The sequence below is a fragment of the Penicillium chermesinum genome, assembly GCF_028974085.1.
Source record: "Penicillium chermesinum strain IBT 19713 chromosome Unknown utg000003l:1.0-5111272.0:1.0-5115320.0, whole genome shotgun sequence".
In the NCBI taxonomy this organism is placed as follows: domain Eukaryota; kingdom Fungi; phylum Ascomycota; class Eurotiomycetes; order Eurotiales; family Aspergillaceae; genus Penicillium; species Penicillium chermesinum.
The window spans coordinates 2,857,499-2,870,092 of NW_026695313.1; the positions used below are offsets into that span (position 1 = coordinate 2,857,499).

Here is a 12,594-nt window from a genome sequence, read left to right on the forward strand (position 1 = left end):
GCTGCATTATGCAATATTCATGCGAAATGAGTGCGAAACCGGCTGATATTCACCATAGAAACCGGACGAGGATCGGCAGCTAGCGCAGTGACGCCCCCACAAAACTTTGCTTTCAACAGCGAATTACAAACTAAGCTTGAAACGAATTGACTTGTCTCCATGAGCGATCAGAAAGTCCTTGGATTATCTGACTCGGAGATGGCGGAACCATTCGCTGGATAAAGGATTGCACGTACATGAATGACTCGGGGGAAGGCACGAGCCCAGATCGAACTAAACGGACAGACGGCTCTTGCCCCGGCGATAAGCCTTGCCCACGCAATCTGCAGAACATGATGCACCATCGAATGCTCGTGCCCATATCGGCTTGGGATGGCGAAGAATACCTCTGCGTGGGCAGCCACAGGAACTGGGAAATGAAGCCATGCTGGTCTTTTGGAGGGACACTACTGATCTTGAACCGTTGGGGAAGGAAGAGGACCATCAAACCTGGAGAAGAACTTTGAAGGCGCGCAGATCTGGAATTCCGTTATATCAATGCATAGGTACAGTCGTAAAATCTATCTTTAGAAGTATTTCGCCCTTTCGAGTTGTCGTAGATCTATGCTCAAAGCCGAGCGGGAAACCGAGCGCCGTCATCACTTTCATCAGAAGCCCCCGTGGAGGTTCGTGCGGAGCCATGCGGCACTGGAGGTCTATGAAAGGAAAAGCAAAACCCGCAATTAATATCACAGTGCAACAAAATCAGATATGGGTGTTTACCGCTCAATGTACGCAGGGATGTCGGCCACCTTCATACTGCCTGTCATGATACCTATACAGTTTGTTAGTGATGACGGAAGGGAAGGGCAGGATTGAAAAAAAAAAGAAAAGAAAACCGGGGACGTACGGTAAACGGCGGTGAAGAGAGGGAAGTCCTCCTCCATGCCCTGCTTCTTCAGGAAGTTGTTGACCTCAACGGCGGTCAAAGTGCCCTGCAAGCTTTGGCCATTGAGCTCAGTCTTCTCAACCTCCTCAATAGACTGGTTGCGCTCGATACTGTACTTCGCACAGCGGAAGTTACGACCACCAGAGCAACTGGTAATCAAGTCCGCGACACCGGCACTCTCCTCTGTGAAAGTGCGCTGGTCGATGGTGGCACCGAAGAACTTGTCTCCAAAGCGGGACATTTCTAACAAGCCAACACGCATGACAGCCGCCTTGGCGTTGTCACCCCAGCCCATGCCTTCAACCCAACCGGCGGCGATAGCAACAATATTCTTTAAGGCGCCACTGATGGAGACACCCGCAACATCGTTGACTACACGCACATGGAAGTAGGGGCGGTGGAAAAGGGTCTTGAGAACAGTGTGATCCACGGGGGGATACTCCGAGGGCAGAGCCTGGAGCTTAACGTTGGAGATATTGCCCGAGACATCCTTGTGAGCGAACTCGACCAAGTTTGTCTGGGAAGGCGAAGGAGACACCTGCGTCGAGGGGGCTTTGGAGTCCAGGTGAGGGGGGAGCATAGGCGATAGTGGTCTCGGACCACTTCTCCCGGGCGACCTCGTTGGCAATGTTGGCGCCGGACAAGGCACCACAGTAGATACCAAGAACCCGGCCAATGGTTTCGGAGAAGAGATGAGCCCCGTTCTCATCGACGTCGACACCCTTGATGCAGGAGATGCCCCGGGCATACGGGAGGATCTTGCCCTTGATGGATTCGCAGGTCCGGAGAATGAACTGGTGGGGAAGGTTGAAAATCAGGATGGTGCTGTCCTTCACAGACTCCTCCAGCGAGGGGTTTGCGTGAAGGTTCGGGGGGAGCTGAACGCCCTGCAGGTACTTGACGTTCTCATGGTAGGTGTTGATCACATCGGTCAACTTCTGAGGACCGGTGTTGGATGGGTTGTAGTGGGGGGAGTCTTTGCCAATCTCGACATTCTCCTCGAACACCCACATCTCCACCTTCTCCTCGAAGAGGTCTGGGTAGCTGGCGGCATTCTCGGCAACGATTTTGGCGATAGCACAGCCCCTGTAGGGAACACGCGAGCATGAAGTTAGTTTTTGCACCCGCCGACGTCATCGTGTGCGAAGAAACTCAACTCACCAGTTACCGGAGCCGACCACAGTCACCTTGTGCTTGCGCTGATGAGGAGTGATTGAACCCATATTGACCGATGAAACTGAAGAAAAGGGTCTAAGATAGGGAGCGGCGGACGAGGGGGTGAGGTCAGATTTAAAGATCTGCGAAATGGACGGGGGCAACCGGGCACGAGCACAGTAAGTCTGGAACCTAGTCGCTAGCGGCGACCGAGGCAGGACAGAGGAATAGCCAGGAAGGAAGATCCGATAAACTGCTGTTGGGGAACACATCCAGATGGGGAGCAGCGTATCCAATGATAAGAGACCGGGCCGAGTTTCTGTCCCCAATTGTGCTGCGGTCTGATGTCACCCCCGGAACAGAGCGTGAGTGTTCACCCGAAAGGTGGACTCGGTCTGCGACAATTAAAGGAGACTAGCGACTAGCGGGAAAGATAAACGTCACCGCAAGCTCATTTTCGTCTGCTGTCCCTGGTTAAGTAAGTGGACTCGGAAGTGGGGGCAACCAAGCGCACAATTAACCAACGCGGGAAACCAGTGGTTCCGCCAGTCTTGACCATAAGGTACAATCCAGTCCGTGAATCAAGGGAAGCCAGAGGCTTTCCGCCCGGCAGAATCCGGACTGGCTTCCTCAGGCGCTTTACTAATCTCGCCCCCTTTTTTGGGTGATTGGACCCGGAGAGGGTGCTCCGTTGCGGAGCGGAGAGGAAGGCGGGGGAGAGCAGAAGAAAAAAAAAAGCCCGCAAAATTCGCGTTGATCTCACATGCAGTCTCCGACCCATTCTCGTTATCCACATTGACCATTTGCCTCTTCTCCCGGCCACACCCCTATATTTCCCATTATGGCCAAATCCAAACCTCCCGGTCGACCTGCCTCTTCATCTGTTTTTGGAGATGAGTTCCGCTCCAAGCGTGATAAGCGGCAGATCAAGCATGCGACCTTTCTATCAAAGATTGCCAAAAGCTCGGCCAAACCCCCGAAACGTCGTCGAGCGTCGAAGAAACTAGTTGCCAATTTGGAATCTCTCGCAGATGCCCTGCCGGACGCCGCCGAGGACTCTCATAATGCCCCCAGTCAAGTCAATATCATCAAACAAACCACCCTCCGCCATAAACCCGGAGCCATGAAGCGCCGCGAAAAAGTCGAGAAGGTGGAACGAGAGCGGTTCGCGAAGAACATGGCTCAGATGTCTAGTCTCCAGTCAAGTGCAGGTGCGACGGGTGAAAGCGCGGCTTTGAATCCAACCGGGAACCGATGGTCAGCGCTGAGAAACTTCATCTCTCAGACGATGGAACAACAACCGGTGTTCCAAACGACAAAATAAGCAACTCGCCACATGAGAGCACTCATACAGCGGCCTAGTCTCGAAGTCCACCGAAATCGTAGATGAACACACTAAGCAAAAGCCTTGCATGGTCAACACATTCAATTCGGCCGGCAAGCAAAACCTTGGTTACGAAGGAGCATGTGCAAGGGAGCTTGGGTTCTCTATGCGTGGCTCTCGAACCCCAGAAATCCCAGCTCCTCGGATCTAGATTTCAAATACTCAAGATTGTCGATAATCGAACCCCCTAAAACACAGCATCGCCTTGCAATCTTGCAGCAAATCGATATACCAACAAATCCAATCGAATGCGAGTGAATTCAACGGCGGCCCTGAAAATTTCTAGGCCATTCGGGATAAGAGACAAGCACTCAATATCCTTTATATACAATGAAGAAATCATATCCATGTACATAAGAAACAAGAACCAAAGTATGGAGGACAGACAATGATAACAAGCAAGATGTAGGGGAGCTTGTCTTGTTCTAGGTACCGCCTATACACTCCGCCATTCTTACATCTGTGTGGGCAGTGTAAGAGGCCGGTTGGATCATAGTTTTACTTGATACTGTAAAGACGGGGTCCGTTTTCACCCTAGAATGGTTGGCTCTTAGCCACCAGCCTCGTTCAAGTAAGCTCCCCGTATTTTCTTCGCTCCCTACAGAGCGCAGGATTGGGACTTGCACCTCTGCCATGGTCCTAAGGAGGGCGCGTTGTTCGGCGAAAGTCGCACTTGCGCCCACGAATTAGTGAAGCCTAAGTGAGACACCATTTTGCGCCATGCAGGACTGACGACACTGTCGATCTTGTCTCCATTAGCGGCCACTGTACCACCAGCTACGACGTGGCGTGTGATGGTGTCGGAGCGACCCCACTTGATCTTCTTCCAGCCCGTGTGAGACGCTTGGGGCCATCTTTGGAGCGAACGAGGTTCTTGGAGAACACGCGTAAAGCCAAAGGGAAATCCCACGGGTGCTATCGGACTTGCTTCCAGCCAGCAGAAAAGTCGAACATTGTTGGGCTCATACTGAGGAAAGGGATAGATTCCTTCTGGCTCTTCAACCCAGGCACCTTTGCCAGTTTTACACGCAACGGCTCGTACAGCTTCTTGAGCTCGGAGGGCTCAGTCTTCTCTGGGAAGATAAGAAGCCATACCTTTGTTGCAGCACTCAGATTGGTAGGAAAATGGCACATTAGGCAGCGTATAGTAGCTCGGGCTCCCAGCATCATTGATATAAGGAAGCTGAGTGTGTCATTCGGTCCATGCATCCCAGACCGCCGGATTGGTGGCATTGGTTCTGAGATTTATGTTATAAAAGACCCCGGAACATTGGGACCAATTCGAATTGTGACTCGAGTGATGACGCCCCACAGGTATCGTCTCCTTCACCGCAGAGTATCCAGAACAAATCCGAGTCCTGGTGCACTTTGACAAGAAGTTATCGACCTCAGACATATTCTTCATACTTTGCGGGTCGATCTGCAACGATTCCGGGACTTTCGAATGACCGCTAAAACCGTGATTCTGATGGCGAGTCACAGATTGTAGGATTTGGCGAAACGAACAGGTTGACCATCTTAAGCACGCTAAACTTATGCCGAGTACAGCGATATTCGCCCCTGTAAACATGTTCTGTGGGCAGCGACATTCTCAACATAGTCTAGAAGGTTCTTTCTCTGCGGGTCTAGGACATCTCTGGGCTTAAAAAGGCTTCAAATTGCTTTACTGGGTCATTTCCTACGAGAGAAGCCGCATTGCCCCATACTAGTACTCATCAGCGTCGACGCCACTGCCGTACTACCACTGAGCCACGCTCGATGCTAGTGTCAGCACTTGAGATCCACATCGCCTCTGGACTCGTGTAGCCTGTAAGAGGGATGCTGCGAACATGCTACGAACCGTGGAAGATAGGGCCAAGCAACCCACTTTTAATTTGTACTAGTATCTGGGAGATTCCTGGGCTAGTTCCATAAATGGAACATCTACGTTTGCACGGTGTCCAGTCTAGCATAATACCGGCAAGGGACTGCGGCTGGCTTTCTCATTTCCCAAATGATCACAGAACAGCATAGTATAGGACTTCCTCTGGGGCATCTGCCCAGGTGCCAAGATTGTGGCTGACGGGCTGAGCATGACTCACCCGATAAGATCGCCTGCGGGGAAAGCTCCGTATCTGATGAGCTCGCCATCGCGTTACACCCATCATCTCCACTTCACTCCCTTCTTCCCTTCCTCTAGATAATCTTCACGCGCTCTACATATCGTGGGCCTATGCTGTGGCGGCCCCTTCAACGCCGGCTGTCCCTTGCCTGGGCGCATCTGGAGCCGATCCGATGTCGGCCGTCCCTGGCTAGCCGTACTCGCCAATTTTCGTGTGGCGCGACTCGATTTCCGACTGCATCCCAGTTCAACCGGTCCGATTTCACAAGCCAGCCGTACACAGGAAGTTATGAGCCAGGCCTTCCGACAACAGGGCCTTTGGGGTCAACTCCGGCCTTTGGCGCACCGACAGTCACTCCAAAGATATTAAAGCAATACCTCGATCAATATGTTGTGGGGCAGGAGCGTGCAAAGAAGGTTCTGAGTGTGGCGGTATACAACCATTATCAGCGCGCACAAGAAATCATTCGGCGAGAAGAGGAGACAGCGGAGCTGCTTGCAAAGCGCCAAAGGAGGGAGGCGCTTGACAATCGCCACTTAGAAGGTCCGCAATGACAAGCCTCTCAGATTGATCAGATCGCATCAACTAACTGAAGATGATCATGTAGAAGAATTATCGGGTCAGCCGCAAAGTACGGGACTGCCATCTACCAAGCCTCGTCCAAACCCCCTGTTGGATCAGAGTGAGCCGCTCGATACCTCGCCGCTTCAACTAGAAAAATCGAATATTTTGCTACTCGGGCCCTCGGGCGTCGGAAAGACCCTCATGGCGAAAACTTTGGCGCGAGTGCTCTCCGTCCCCTTCAGTATTTCGGATTGCACTCCATTCACACAGGCGGGCTACATTGGCGAAGATGTCGAATCATGTGTACACCGGCTTTTAGCCGCTGCCAACTATGATGTCGAGCAGGCAGAACGGGGCATAATCGTCCTTGATGAGATTGATAAGATTGCTTCGGCAAAGGTTAGCCATGGGAAAGATGTTGGTGGGGAAGGTGTGCAGCAAGCATTGCTGAAAATCATCGAGGGAACCACGATCCAGGTCCAAGCAAAGTCCGAGAAGAACCCCCGTACAACCAGCCCTCCAAACACATACCCGTCCAACAGCCCTCTCGGAAACAGCCCCTTCCAGCCAAATGGCGGGCCACCGAGTGGGAAAGGCGAAACGTACAATGTTCGCACGGACAATATTCTGTTCATCTTCTCTGGCGCGTTTGTTGGTTTGCACAAAGTCGTGATGGACCGCATCTCGCGCGGTTCGATTGGCTTTGGCCAGCCAATCCGTTCTGCATCGAGATTGGATCACGGGTTCGACCCTTCAAACGCATCGTCTGCAGACGAGCCCCAGCCAATCCTCCCCGGGTCAGAAGAAGAGGCCTTGTACAAAAAGCATTTACCTTTCTTCACATCAGCCTCCCACGGCTCGTCGAGTAATGAGGCGACCTATTTTAATGCTCTGGATCTTTTAACACAAGCAGACTTGCAGTCATATGGCTTCATCCCGGAGTTGATCGGGAGAATCCCGGTGACTGCAGCCCTCTCCACCTTGACCCAGCCTTTGCTCCTACGGATTCTCACAGAACCGCGCAATTCGCTGATTGCCCAGTACGCCACTCTCTTTTCGCTGTCTGGTGTCGAGCTTCGCTTCACCACGCCAGCCCTTCACAAAATCGCTGCCAATGCATTCAAAATGGGCACAGGAGCACGAGCCCTCCGCACTGAGATGGAGACCATCCTGAGCGACGCCATGTATGAAGTGCCGGGCTCGAGCGTGAAGTTTGTTCTCGTAACAGAAGCGGTCGCTAACCGTGACGAAAAGCCTGTCTACCTCGCTCGCGGGCAGGGCGGAAAGTTCCATGCAATGATCTCCGCCGAAGAGAGTCAGTGGGAGGACAAAACGCGCCGTGAAAAACAAGATAAAAATAAGCGCATGGCGGCGAACTCTGATTCCAGCGAGACCGCCGAGGCATCCAATTTCAAGGAATATCGCAAGCGTGCAGCTGGTTAGATTTCGTCAATGGGAAATAGAGCTCCTCCGGCACTAGCTGGTACACATTTTTTCTTTTTTCTTTTTTTCTTTTTCTTTATCTTTTACTTTTATGGCGATTCATGATATACCTCCTGTTGAATAGCTGCTCCATATTTTAAACAGCAACTTAGCATTCCATGTCCAGATTCGGCTTTGGTTCGCGATGCTCCGTTACGGGGGTTTCAATGCCATGTCACTTCCGAGAGTACTAGTACGCTATAATACCCCGTGCGTAGAAGGGTCAGATCAAGTACTTTGGGACCTATTCGCAGTCAGTTGTCTGTCCGACTTGAGACCCAAATTGACGTACTCATATTGGGATAGTAGACAAGCCGAAGTATTATGGAATGGTACTACAAGATATACGACTCGAGGAGACTGATCGTTGGGAAATTTGATTTTCGTCGCGTAGGGAGAGCAGGATTCTCCAGGGCTCGACTGCTATCCCTTGCTGCTACCAGGGGAAACCTGAGCATACGACAGTCCAAAGGGCATCTCGTTACCCACTAGAAAGAGGAATTCACCCTACAGATACAATCACACCCCCACGGGATGACCACTCTAACATAGTTGCCATTTCGGAAGAGGATTGTCATGTTCTCTCATACAACAGCAGACTGGGTATCAACATAAAGACGTTAAGTCAACAAACGCGCCGGGAGAGCCGCAGGAGTATACTTTCAAGGGAGAATGGGACTTTCCATCGGTGGCATTTCTCACTCATGACCGTTCGGGTTTCAAAATCAAGTCTTTCGATTGGCCTTGCGAGGATCCCTAGATGAAATCGTGGGATGGCTGCCTTCAACAGGCGTCCTGGACTCTGCAGGTATTTGAGATGTGCGGGAAAGATTACCGGGTTTGGCTTGGAAGGCTGGCGAGTCATCAGCTTGTTGATCATCCCGTTCAACTTGCGGTGGGGGAAAGAGATAATCATGATAGGCATCAGGTCCAAGATTCATCGTCTTGAAGAAACCCGCAATGTCGTTAATAGTGATGTGACCCCACGCGCTCCAACGGTCGAAAAGCCTCTTATTATCAAGCTTGACTAAGGCAATGCAATGTTGAAATCGAGCAGCATGATGCTGTATCCATCCAGCAAAGGCCTCCACAAGGTGGTCCGTATTTATCTCAGCCTGTGTTAGTCCGCTAGGAACCGCATCGTGGCTATGATGATTTCTCTGACCATAGTTGACAACAGGGAGGCAGAGGACAACATGATTTCGCCGGTCCATTTGCGCAATGTCCAGGCTTTCGATCTGAAAGCCACAAGAGGCACGGGAGTTCAAGTTGCGGATCAAAGCCAGGATCATACAAATGCTAGAAACTATTGGTCAGAGTTCAGTAGAAGGTGAAGGAAGGCGTTATGACGTACTGCCGATCATCATCCTGGTTTCTCCCCGGGTCCTGAAGAGCGGCCTCCAAACTTTCCATCACATTAGGCCAGAAGACGAGTTTCCAATTTCCTTTCATCGAAGGAGCTGTTTTCTTGAACCATGCTATTATTTGAACAGCCTGGGGCAAATTTTCAAAGAGAATATTTTCTGTGAAGAGGACCACACCATCACCACCACGGGGGAAGATTCGTTGCATAAAATGATCCGCTCCGCGTTCCGCAATACTTGGAAATTGAAGTGGAGTTGAGAGGTTAATTGACCAGAAATGAAATGTCTCATTTCGAATGAGCCGTCGGATTGGCGGGGACAAGCTACCATACCCCTGAAAGGACTCATGAAACTAAGAAAAGATTAGCCTTAGTTTTTGATGAGAAATGAGACCACGGGGGGTTTTCATACAATGACTGCTCCGTTTTTACAAGAGTCACTGAACCTGGACCAGCCTTCCTTGGCCCGGTTAGTAAAGAGCTTCATGCCATCTTTCTGAAGAAGAGCTTCAACTAGTAGGAGCTCCTGGAAGGCCTTGTCTTCCGAACCAGGAGGGAAATGAAGATAGAAAAAAAACTACATGGTGGAGGCTCCCATTGCTGGAACGGACAGAGCTCTTCTCTTTGATCTTGTTGATCATCTGATGGACTCGAGCGGTGAACTCGGTATTTGCCTCCTTGATACCAATAGGACCAATAGGCGTTGGCGCGTTTTGAAACAAGGTTTCGGGATTTGACAATCGACGACGGGGATTAACGGACCTATTGGGCCTATCAACGTCTTCTGGTCGAGTAAGCGATGTACGATTGCCCCCGTTTGAAAGTATCAGCTCAGAGCCCCACTGCGAACGATCAGGATTGAATCTTTTTCGTGGGTTCCCTTGCCCTAGTAAGCCTGGAATGCCAGCATCAGATTGCGTTTCAATGAAATTTGGCTGAGAAAAAACCTGCGAACCAGGTTGAAGTGTCGATCTGTTCCCTGAACCTTGTCCCGGCCGGTTCGATCGTTCTCCAAGAACACGTTCAATGATATGGGGTCTAATTCCACTTCGGACTGCGAAGATGATAACGGCATCTGTAGAGACTTGATTGCGATAAAATGGCTTATAGAGCTCTGGGCAAGACCTACTGTATGCAAGCCACGTGTTCTGAGGAGATTCCTTGGGGGTGAACAAACTGAGGCATCCCCGCTTGACGAGAATTTCCTCCATATGGAACATGCCTCCAGCTGACTCTGGAAAGGCTTCAATCCATGCGTTTTCATAGATGACGTTCTTTTTCAGCTATTCATGATGCTTGATTAGCTTTCATTAGGAGGTAATTAAGTATTCGCCATTCTTACCTCGTCACACATGGAAGCGTATTCAAAACCGGTGCAAATGTCTTTAAACCACATTTCTGGAACTTCTCCGTTCCCCCGGACTGGAGCTTCTGCTTCGAATGAAACCCAGCACCACATAACCTGAAAATCCCAAGGTATTGTTTATCAGGGCCAAAGAAAAGATTAACAAGAATCTCCCCAGGGTTGGCAAAGTAGTTGTTGAAATACCGAGCACGCGCCATAGGGGGCTTTGCTTGGAAATTCGCGGCCTTCTCCTCAACGCAGGTAGAGAAAGAAATTTTTGACGGCGGAACTGACGCTGGCGACGTGGAATGTGACTTATTTGAAACAATCACTGGTTGCGGCATTGATGGAGTAAGTGCTGGGTCAGATGGAAGAGCCCCAGAGTGGAGAGATTGAGAGCGCTGAGGATTATAATTGCTCAGTGTTCGTTCCAGAGGCCTCGAGAAACCAGAACGTTCGTCGGAAACCCTATGCCCGCCGGCTTCATTCATGGGGAGAAGCGGCTCTATGAGGCTCGCTCCTCCTTGGTGAGGATACCCGTTGTCTTTTTTCTGCATGCTGGGGAACGAAGAGGGGGGGACCCAGAGCGAGACCGGGGACCAAGAGACCTGGACCGTCGCTCTTCTCGAGTAGTTCTTGACGGATTTGTAGCCCCTGTTAGAACACGAAGCCGAGAAGGAAGCTCTTCCGTGGAAATCATAGACGGAATGATTGCCTCGGGAGGTGGTGAGGGACCGGAAGCAAACGGTATCGGAAATGCATGATGCGGTCTTTCAGGGCGAGCGATTTTACTGCCCTGAGAAAAATGAGAGGGAGGATCATGAGCTAGGGATTTCTGCAGAATAGAGTCTGCATTTTCGGCTGCGGTCGCTTGATCTGTGGAGGACTGGAAGCCTGGAGGTGGCTCATTCACAGCTTCCGAATCAAATGAATGTCCTCCAAGTGTTGGAGGAGCAGATTGAAGGTTTGAGGTTTTTGATGCCAGAGACGAATTGCGAAGATCAGAGTCATTGATCGATTCAACTGTATCAGATGGGACTGAGATTGAATCAGGCTTCCATGGAATAGCCAATGTTCTGGGCAGTCTGCCTGATACCTCGGACGGCCTTTGAAGCGATACCTCATTAGGAAGTGGTGCACGATCATACTTTCCTTGCGGCGCTCTTCTGACAGCAAGGCCAGTACCAAAATTGGTCGCAGGGGGTTTATTGACCGTTGTCTTTGGTTCACTGTGAACGCGGGGAGTAGCTCCGCTCGCTGAAATCAAGAGCTGCGGCCGCTGAGGCTTCTGTGCTGTATGCTCAGATATTGACTGCATTGGTTGGCCCGGCAATCGAGAAGCATCTGCAGGAATTCGCGTAGTCTCCAAGCCTGCGGTTTTGGTATTTCCCTCGGGTTCCTCACGGGGTGGCATATATGGCCCAGCTGCTTCTGTCTGGGGGCCAGATGCAGAAAATGGCTTGGAGTGATGACTTGGAGCGGCGGGTTGGGTCATGGCTGAGGTTGATGGAGAGTCGGGCGTAGAATATTGGGTACGATTTGCTGGCCACTTCATTGACGAGTTTACTGCGCGAGTTTCTTCACGAGAATCTGGAAATCGAATTGCTGGAGTCAGATAATAATCATCTATATTGGTCTGGAGATGATCGTTGTAGGCTTCCAAGGTTGATCCTGTTCGTTTCAAAACATCGGCGGTAATCCTGGCTTTATCTTTGTCGAATTTTTCCACGTTGAACTTGGGCTTCCTGCCCGCAAGAATCTCCAATTTGGCCTCTCTCCACGTTTTCAAAGAGGCATCTTTGTCGTTGAAGGATTCCTCGGGTTCCCAGGTTGCACATAACAGATCCCAGCCCTCCCAGCGGATGAGATACTGAGTTGTGCCATCGTGCACCCTCTCCGCAAGGATTGCTTCGATGGTAAAGGCCTCTGCTTCATCGCTACCTTCGCCTTCTTGCCCAGCCTCGGATTCCTCAGGACTGCCGTCATCTTCATCCGCGTCCGCCCAGTTGGAGTCTTTCGGAGCCGGTGTCATAGTTCGGAGCCAATTTCCAGCAAACTGAGACCAACTTTGGAAAAGACAGATCTTCTGGAGGTGGAAATGAGGATACACGGGCTGGCAGAGGTGGTGATGTGGAAATAAAGGCGAAAGATAGGAAAGAGACACCCTTAACGTAAACTAGAACAAAGCAGTCACCTTAAACCTTTGACCCCACGGGTCATACAGTGCCAGTCATGGACACATGTCCCTACTACGCGGCCTCTAAGAGTCCT

At 51.0% G+C, this 12,594-nt stretch overlaps 5 protein-coding genes across 5 annotated transcripts; 2 read left to right on the forward strand and 3 right to left on the reverse strand.

Moving 5' to 3' along the window:
* Positions 1 to 758: 758 nt before the first annotated feature.
* Positions 759 to 2,151, reverse strand: N7468_004007 (glycerol-3-phosphate dehydrogenase family protein; the record flags this gene model as incomplete). The annotated part of the gene is made up of 4 exons (XM_058473304.1): positions 759 to 814; positions 890 to 1,382; positions 1,432 to 2,014; positions 2,090 to 2,151. The coding sequence occupies 4 exons, from the start codon at positions 2,149 to 2,151 to the stop codon at positions 759 to 761; spliced, it is 1,194 nt and encodes a 397-aa protein (XP_058332307.1).
* Positions 2,152 to 2,924: 773 nt separating this feature from the next.
* N7468_004008 (FAM207/SLX9 family protein) lies at positions 2,925 to 3,407 on the forward strand (the record flags this gene model as incomplete). The annotated part of the gene is made up of 1 exon (XM_058473305.1): positions 2,925 to 3,407. The coding sequence occupies one exon, from the start codon at positions 2,925 to 2,927 to the stop codon at positions 3,405 to 3,407; it is 483 nt and encodes a 160-aa protein (XP_058332308.1).
* A 658-nt stretch (positions 3,408 to 4,065) lies between these two features.
* N7468_004009 (uncharacterized protein) lies at positions 4,066 to 4,601 on the reverse strand (the record flags this gene model as incomplete). The annotated part of the gene is made up of 2 exons (XM_058473306.1): positions 4,066 to 4,382; positions 4,436 to 4,601. The coding sequence occupies 2 exons, from the start codon at positions 4,599 to 4,601 to the stop codon at positions 4,066 to 4,068; spliced, it is 483 nt and encodes a 160-aa protein (XP_058332309.1).
* Positions 4,602 to 5,679: 1,078 nt separating this feature from the next.
* On the forward strand, positions 5,680 to 7,576 carry N7468_004010 (putative ATP-dependent Clp protease; the record flags this gene model as incomplete). The annotated part of the gene is made up of 2 exons (XM_058473307.1): positions 5,680 to 6,112; positions 6,177 to 7,576. 2 exons carry the CDS (start codon positions 5,680 to 5,682, stop codon positions 7,574 to 7,576), a joined length of 1,833 nt encoding a protein of 610 aa, XP_058332310.1.
* A 764-nt stretch (positions 7,577 to 8,340) lies between these two features.
* N7468_004011 (uncharacterized protein) lies at positions 8,341 to 12,355 on the reverse strand (the record flags this gene model as incomplete). Its single annotated transcript, XM_058473308.1, has 7 exons — positions 8,341 to 8,914; positions 8,970 to 9,331; positions 9,590 to 10,053; positions 10,108 to 10,261; positions 10,321 to 10,440; positions 10,488 to 10,977; positions 11,028 to 12,355. 7 exons carry the CDS (start codon positions 12,353 to 12,355, stop codon positions 8,341 to 8,343), a joined length of 3,492 nt encoding a protein of 1,163 aa, XP_058332311.1.
* Positions 12,356 to 12,594: the final 239 nt, after the last annotated feature.